The sequence below is a fragment of the Merops nubicus genome, unplaced genomic scaffold, assembly GCF_000691845.1.
Source record: "Merops nubicus isolate BGI_N331 unplaced genomic scaffold, ASM69184v1 scaffold4977, whole genome shotgun sequence".
Taxonomy (NCBI): domain Eukaryota; kingdom Metazoa; phylum Chordata; class Aves; order Coraciiformes; family Meropidae; genus Merops; species Merops nubicus.
This window is the reverse complement of record NW_008618213.1, coordinates 78,075-86,533: the sequence shown is the minus strand read 5'-3', so window position 1 is coordinate 86,533 and position 8,459 is coordinate 78,075. Positions and strand designations below refer to the sequence as shown.

Below are 8,459 nucleotides of genomic sequence, written 5' to 3'. Positions count from 1 at the left end.
CAAATTGACAGGCTGTCTTTGATGTGCTGTCTCAAGACCTAGGAAAAAAAATACAACCTGAAGACCTAATGAGGCTCCTCGTTAGCCTGAGCCTGCGATTGTTGCCCGTGCTGCAGAGCTGACTGGCCTCCGTCGGGGCTTGGGATGGGCTCTGGAGCGGGGTCAGGTGTCCTCTGGTCTCTCCTCTCTCTAACGGGGCTGACTTTGTGCGTGCAGGGCTCGGACGTGGACTGGGACGACCTTTGGGATCAGTTTGAAGAGCGGAGGTACCTGAGCGCCCGGCGGTGGAAGGGCGGCGAGGACCCCTACCGGCTCCACGCCTTTAACCAGCGGGAGAGCGAGAGGATCCCCAGTGACCGCGCCGTCCGCGACACCCGCCACCACAGGTTCTGCCTCCCCCATGGTTTCTCCCAACCTTCCTCACGAACCTTCATTGTATGGGTGGATGGTCCCATTCCTCTCCGGGGTCGTGGTTTTGGGATGCTAGGTGGGTCTGGGCCCTTCATCTGTGCCCTGTGGGTGAGCTTGGGATTGGTTCTGCCTGGGTTGTATTTTTAATGTTGAATCATTCAGCTTGCTTGATCGCTTGGTATGTCTGGAACTCCTAAACTTCCTAATTAAATTTCTTAAAGTCCACTAATAAAATGTCCTGTATAAATTAATCCAGGACTATAGAATAAGAAAGGGAAAGCCCCTTTTCTTCTTCTTTCAGGAAAGTAATGGTTGTGTGAGAGTGTCTTCATGGTGAGCAAAGTCTTCTCTGGTGGTAGCGACTCTTGCTCTCCAGAAAAGGCAGTGAGATGGTGCAAGGGAGATAACTCTTGAGTAGTTATTTTCCTCTGCAGAGAGAGGAGTTAATGTGGGGAATAAGCGACTGTTGTTGAGGGGAAGAGAAAGATAAGAGCTTTTTGGGTTACTAGCTGTTCCAGCACCATCGGGGTCAAAAATATCCTTTGGCACCCAAGGGACCTTTTGAGAGAGGCAAGGAGGGTTGCAACAGGGGTTGCCTTGTGGGACTTGCACTCTGTCAGCATGAGAAAGGCAGGGTGGGAGTTTTGGTGCACTCTTGCTTGCTGTGAGGGCAGCTGTAGCCTCTCTCTGGTCACCTCTCCAAACTCATTGGGGCAGAGCTACCCTTTGCAGCTGCAGGTTATTGATAATTGGTGGGATTAATGGCCAATCTACTGGACAGAGCTATGTTGGAATGTCCTGCTGGTGTAGCAAGTGCTCCCAAGGTTCCCTTGATGCAGTTTTCCTCCTTGTCATCTGAGGGCAAAGCATATGCCTGGCCCTCGCCAGCGGTCCCCAGCCCACAGCTGGTGCATGCCCTTCCCGAGGAGCTGTGCCTGGCATTATGGCCCAGCCTGCTGGCATCAGCTGTCTTCTACTGCCTTCTCCTTGGAGCCCTTTGGGAGGAAGTGCTGCTCTGATGGGAGCTCTGGGATGAACTCACCCAAGACACCTTGCTGCCCCCAGTCCAGAGGCTGCACCTTGCTCCTAGGACAGAGCGACTCAACTCCCAGTATCTGACCCAAGTCTGAATTTCCCCTATTCCAGCCCAAAAGCAGCACTTAGGCTGAAACACTGAAACAGCACCGGCTCTCCAACGCTGCAGCAAGCAACGTGCTTATTTATTTATTTATTCTTTTAGCTCCTTTTTGTAGTGAGGACCAGCTGCTCCTTTCTCCGGAGAGGAGCTGTCAGCCCTGATGGACGCCTGTTATAGCTGCGCAGAGAGCGAGCGTGCTATTCCTGGAGAGAATGAATGCCAGGGATATTAACCATCTGCCCTATTAAAAGGGAAGGTGGGCTGGGCTGCCCCCTCACCGTTCCCCCGCAGGGTGGTGGCAGCCACCTTGTTCCCGGGCGGGCGGATGCGGCGCCGAGTGCTCCTGCGAAGGAAAAGTTCTCATTAAGGAGGAAGCGAGGGCACAGCACGTGGGAGGGGCTGGGGCTAATTGCATTTGCTTCCAATTTCCTTAACCCGGTAATTGGATTCTGATTTATTGAATATGTCTGAACAACGCTGCGGATGATGCGCCATTAGCCGAGCATTAGAGCGGCCGCGGAGGAAATGGGTCTGCCGGGAGATCTGGAGGAGGCAGGGGCCGATGTAGGGGTTGGAGGAGGGAGAATGAGTCCAGGCGGAGTGGTCAACAGGGAGAGGGAGGTGCAGAGCTTGCAAAGCCCTCTCAAACCCCTGCTGAAGGTGCAGGCGTCTGTGGACACGCCGCAGGCGATGCTTTGGCACTCCTGTGCAACCCAGCGTTGTCCAGTGGAGCTGGATAGGACAGCGTGGGTGAGCAAGGCCTGCTCTTACAGCAGGGAGAGATTGCTGGTGGCTATGCAAGGTATGGAGAGCGACCATCCCGGAGGAGAGGTCCCTCCTGCAAAGCAGAGAGCAGAATGCTATGGACCAGGCTAGAGTGAGAGGTGGGAAACCCCCAGGGCTCACGCTGGGTGACCTGCTGGAGGCTGTGCTTAGAGATTTGGTTTCAACAGCAAACATGGCTTGGGCTGCTTTGTGTGAGCCAGACTGGAAGTTCTCAGGCTTTCTTCTGTGATAATGAAGTCAAAGAGGTGGACCTTGATTCTGCTCCAGCTGACCTCAGGGGAAGGTCCATCCTAGCATGGGCCCCCCACCAAAGGGCACCACTGTGGCAGGAGCTGTGCAGTGGGGCACTGCTCTGCCAAGGGGCTCCTGCCCAGCTCACACAAGCTGTTAGGAGGCTTCGAAGAGAGTCTTACCCACCTCTTCAGCTCATCCCAATGAGCAGGCAGGTTCTCCTTCATTCTTTCAGCCAGATGTTGTCTGAAGAAGCCTGCTTTGTTCTGTGACCAGATTTTCAGTGTGTTTGTGGTCCATCTTTTATCCCCTCTCTACGATGTGTGCCAGCAGCTGGACCTGCAGACCACAGTAAAGCCCTGAGATCAGCTCCCTGTAGGCCTGATCATAGTGCTCAGGACATGGGAGTGCTGCTCCTTACAGCCTCTCTGTGGGGTGTTTTTCACCAGGATGGTTGCAGAAGATTTCCTGGAGTTTTCTTTGCTAATCCAGCCAAGCCTCTGGACTTGCCAACAATAGCTGAATATACAAAATCTGGCAAGGGCTGAGCAGCAAGCTCCTTGCCAGAAGGTTATGGAGAGGGCAAATACTTTTGGTGGGGTGGGATGTGGCACTGACAGCTGGTTGCTTAGCAATGTTTGCTGAATTGATTTTGTTTTAAAATTGCAGCTGATGGAATAGTTTCAGGTGGAGAGGAATCATAGTGCTCTGAGGAATTGGAGATGAACCATGGTTGCTCCCCTTGCCTGCCTCCAGCCAGTGTGGGGCTGTGAGCCTGTGCTTGCTTTGCAGATGATTTCAGCTGGGGAATTGCCAGAGCTTCCATGGGCCACATCATGTCCCTCAGCCTGGGAGATCTCACAACTGGAGCATTGCTTCTGGTGACCTGCCTGCATTTCCTTGCCATTAGCTGTGCTCCTGGTTGCTCCTTGACTAAGTCCTCAGACAATGTGAAGGGATGTCTCTCTCCAGAAAACCTTATATGGTGTTGTGGTGATGTAACCCATCCTCCCCAAGAGTCAAGGTTAAAAAATTGCTGTGACCACAGCAGCAGGCTGGATGCAGATCTGGCTGGCATGTCCATGTCGCGTAGCCAGTTCACAGTCCTGGAGTGGGTGGCTAGTCCCCCTCTGCTGCAGTAGCCACTTGCCGTTGGGATTACCTCATCTCCACATCCCACCTTCTGCAACTCCCACCGACAAACCACAGGTCCAAATCAGCAGTGAGTGAGTCAGTGGCAGGCTCATGCATGGTGGGAGAGGAGCTGAGTTTTCCAGTATTGCTCAGCAGCTTGGAAAGCCAGTGGGGAGGATGGGTTGCCCCCAGCCAGAAGGTTTTGTGATGGCTCCTGGGCTTTTTCCATCTGTGGCAGACAGCTCTTAGGGAGGCCATGCAGTTGCTCCATGTGCTCAGCCTGACCTTCACCTCCCAAATGCTCTGCTGGGTCTAGTAGATGTGGTTCTTGTGACTGCTGGGCTAGGCTGGGACCATGAGTCATGGCCGGCACTGGCCTGAGCTGGGGTTTGTGCTCTCTGATGGTGGCAAAGCAGAGAGCGTAACTGGGGATGAGGAGGGTAAGTGAGCGGAGTAGTAGAGGAGAGAGATGGATGAGAGGGAAGAGCCTCCAGCAGATTTCTGCAGCTATTGCAGATCATGTCAGCCATCCTCAGACATCCCCTGCTGCCTGTTTTCCTCTGTTCATCTTCCTATTTATTTTCCTCCACAGCACCGCTGAGTTTAGTAGTGCTGTCTCAAGAGCTGGTAGAGCAAGGATGCCAGGGAGGGAGCCCTCTTAAATCCTGGAATGAGGCAATAATCTTGCGAATATTTGAAGCGCCCCTCCTCTCAGAGTCCCAAGTGCTTTACAAGAGGCTCTAACTACCCAGCTAAGTTTGAATTTTACAGCTGCTTGAGGAGGTGCGATGGTGTGTGTGTGTGTCTGAGAGGGAGAAAGCAGCTGCTGAAATCAAGTTGTGATTGAGAGGTGAGGGATGCAGGCAGAGCTGAAGATCAGGCATTGCATTGTCTGCTGACGGTGAGAGCATCCTGGCAGCCCGGCAGCCTGGCCACGCTACTTGCGTCCCCTGGAAAAGCTCTGCCCTAGTAGTCTGTCCCATTCCCCTTGTGAGGAACAACACACACCATAAGACCTCCTCCAGCTTTCCTTACTCAAACTGCAGTGTGCTGCCGGCTGGAGAGTGTCCATTGGGTGAGAGAGCTGCCCAGGGCTGGTGGCCCTGTCTGTAGGTATTGTTCGTGGAGGGATAGGAAGGGGTAGTGTGATGTTCCCCTGAGGCAGAGAGCTTCTGTCTTAAGTTCTCAAGGTCCAGGAAAGTCAGGATTTCAGCCCTGAAGCACTATATACTTCAATGTTATTTTGACCCATTAATTTCATTGTGCTTCCTGAAGGTACAGAGGCTGCACGTGTGGCTTTACATTGGAGCAGCAGCAGTTGGGGTAGTTGAGAATACCTGACCATGCTGTGCATGGGGATGACCAGGAGGAACATGCTGTCCCAGGGGTGGTTCTACCTCTGCCAGATGTGGTACCTGTGTACACAGGCATGTGGAATTGTGTGCATGTCTGCTGCTGCACACCTTCCCTGTGTCCCATGCACGGCACATGAGAGCATGTGTAGATGGCTGTGTGCAGATTGTGTGAGGGCAGCTGAATCTCATGCAGGTTTTGAAGTGGCTCTGTTTTTGACTGAGTTGATGATTGCATCCCAAGAGTGGCAAGCAGTCAAGTGCACTGAGAATTTTGTAATATCTTTGTGAAAGCAAAGAGCTGAAGAGGAGAAAAGTAGATTTTTGCCAGCATTGCCTTTGGCTTAGTGTGTTTATAATCCCCTTGGACTTCTCACATTGCCTTGTCTTCCTTCAACTTCCTTGCCTGCTAGACCAAAACCACTTTGAGATTAATCGAGGTGAACACTTGGTCTCAGCAGCTAGAAATGCATTTTGTACCCCATGTAGAGATTTAGGCATCTTATCTTTCTTGCTTGGTTTCTTGAGAGTCCCTAAAGGAGGAACTTAATGTCTGGAGAATGATGTGTGGAAAAGCCCATCTTATTCCACAGGCAGGACAGAGGTGGGTCTCTCTTCTGCTCTGCCATCCTCAGCAGTACCTGAACATTAGACCTGCAGAAGCAGGTAGGTACCTAGCAGGTGGCTGAGCCCACTCTGGATTTGGAGGAAGGTTTGCAGGGATGTTGCCCAGACAGGCCTTGAACTGTTGAAAGATAGCTGAACTGGGAGGTTTTCCTGGTCTGCTGTTGCCTTTCCCTTTGCTGACTCCATACATCTCTCATTGTGGGCTCTGGATTGTAGCTCAGCTAATCCAGTTTCACGCCTAATGGAGACTAAGACCCAAGGGACTCTGTTAGCTTTTAAATTTGCTTATTCAGGCAGTGTCTTGCAATTTGCTGACTCTAGATGCACTGTGCTGTAGCCCAGGCCAAGAAGTGGGGTGGGTAGGGATATGTGTGCACATGGTCTCCTTGTGCCTGGTGCCTCTGGGTGCATCTGACTGGGGCAGAGGGGTGGTGGGACAGCAGGGAGGTGTCTGAGCAGAGGTGCCTTGAGTGCGGAGGGGAGGGGATAGATGGACTTCTGTCCATGAGGGTGGATGGAGCTGTACAGTTTAAGATGTGAAGAAGGGAGCCAGGTGAGGAGGATGGGAGAGAGGGAGTGCTTAAATGCTGCCACATCTCCAGATTCAGCATTGGTGAAAGCTGGAGGAAGCATCCTGGTGTGGCCATGTGTGCATGCTGCTGGCTTTGCTGTCCTGCACCCTTTTGTGTGGGCTGAGGATTCCTGTGTGGGTGCTCCTTCATGAGAAGTGCAGGATGCCTTGGGGGCAGAGAGCTGGCAGCATCTTGTGCAAACTTGGGTCGGATGTGTGTGGGGGTACAGGTAATTTCTTGCTTTTGGGGTTTGTTATTAGCTGCTGTGTGAGTGCCAGAGATATCCTGAAGAGCTTTTCTGTCCTTTGATCTGTTTTTCCAGCAGAGCCAGGTCATTTGTGATTTCATTACAAAATAAGATTTATCACATTTGGGCTAAGTCCTGTATGCACAAGGGCTGTCCCTGGATCCCATGCCTCTAAAGCATACTCTGAGGCTGAATTAGGTGGATAAGAGAAGATCTGGGATCCCCACTTCCTTTGGTCTTGGTCTCCTTATTTCTGACAACAGGCAAGAGCACAGTATGACCCTGCAGAGGAGCAGTTAAACAAGTGAACAGCGGAAGAGACATTTGAGATGAAAGTAGTCTCCATTAGGAAACAGTATGATTGCTTTCATGTCTCAGACACTAGACCCTAAGAGGTTAGCACTCAACAGTTTTTTTTTTTCCATTACCTTCTTAGGCTGAGATCTCTGGGGACGAAGATATGAGGACAGCCTATCAAGTAGAGCAGGGGCTAGTGTGTGTCTTGGGGATAAACTAGAACTTCCTGTATTGGCCAAGGTTATATTTCTGCTGTTGAGCAGCTGGCTTTTGTGGCCTAAGTTTGAAACTGTCAATGGTTGGGCAATGTCTTAAGAGAGGGAATTGCTCATGCCTCTTCTATGCAACCTGGTAACCCTTTGGCAACGGCAGGAATAGCTTGCACAGATGTGAAGGAAAGTATCTTACTGTGTTCTGCAGCTTCTACAGAGGTGAAGTGAGACAGCTTTGGGCAGCCAGCTTGATCTCCACACGGACATCACTATCAGCCATTTGAGATCCAGCCACACCATCTATGTAAGAAGGGATCATCATGTGATGCTGAGATTTATTTTATGTTTTAGGGAACTGTTGTCATTATCTCTTTTCATCATAGTTATCCTGTGTTCAAGCTCTTCAGCCCTTGAAGAATTCAGCCCTTTGCTATACAGGTTAGTTACTAGCACAGCCAGTTCCTCTAACTGGGAAAATTTGCTGTCTGCTAGCAGAAGACCCAGTATGGAGCTCCCCTTATCAAAGCCCACTATCTATAGTTTTTGAAGTGAAGCCTGAAGCCCTAAGTGCAATTTAGAGGATGCAAACTGGGAAGGTCCTATCTAGGCAGTGACTTAAGGGTGAGGCATGGTTTGAATAAGTGTGCACTATGTCCTCCAGGCTAGTATCTGCTAGTTATTTTGGCCTTCCAGCCTCTATCACACAGCTGTACCAGCATCTCTCAGTCGTGATGGCCAGTTTGTTGCCTGTCACTTCTGGGCCAACACTGGCTTTTACGTACTTGCTGGCTAACCCTGACATACGTATGACTGTAAGTGGGCCAAAATCTGAATCCTTCATTCAAAAGAGCTCAGTTCTGCACTTTGTACATTCAGTCCATCTGGAGTGCTCACCACATGTAGTGGCATTTTGTGCTTGGTCTCCTGGGTGAATTTGAACTTGAAACTGCAAGGAGGCTTAAGGATCAAATCCCACAGAGCTTGTTTTCAGGTAGCGCACAGAACGAGGAGTATTGAGATTTGCAGTTGTTGGCAGCTAAGCAAGGAAGGCAAGGCAGCTATTAATCAGAAACAGGTACTTGATAAAATCATAGAATAATTCAGGATGGAAGAGACCTCAGGAGGTCTTTGATCCAGCTTCCCGCTCAAAGCGGGGTCAGCTACAAAATCAGCCCAGGTTTCTCTCATTGCGGAAACCACTGAGCCCTCTGGGACTTCTGCCTCTCAGGCTTGGCCCAGTGTTTTATAAGAGGTGACATAATTTACAAGCCTTGATTGCAGCACATATAATTTATTGTTCTTCCTTAGCTCCCTGCGTTTGCCTAACAAGCTTTGAAGTTGCTGGAGTCGTTGTCCTCAGCACTTGTTACCCACACCTTTCCTATCTTCTGGATGCTATGGGTCTAATTCTCCAGTCACTCGTAGCGAGTGTGTTTAAGTCATAGAAGGGGT

At 50.9% G+C, this 8,459-nt stretch overlaps 1 protein-coding gene across 1 annotated transcript in view; it reads left to right on the top strand.

The window, feature by feature from the left end:
* Positions 1-216: 216 nt before the first annotated feature.
* Positions 217-8,459, top strand: part of GALNT14 (polypeptide N-acetylgalactosaminyltransferase 14) — a gene marked incomplete at its 5' end in the record, with an annotated part of 60,231 nt that continues 51,988 nt past the window's right edge. The window contains one exon of the mRNA XM_008943362.1: positions 217-386. Within this exon, the coding sequence (XP_008941610.1) occupies positions 217-386 (170 nt within the window). The remainder of the gene's footprint in view (positions 387-8,459) is intronic.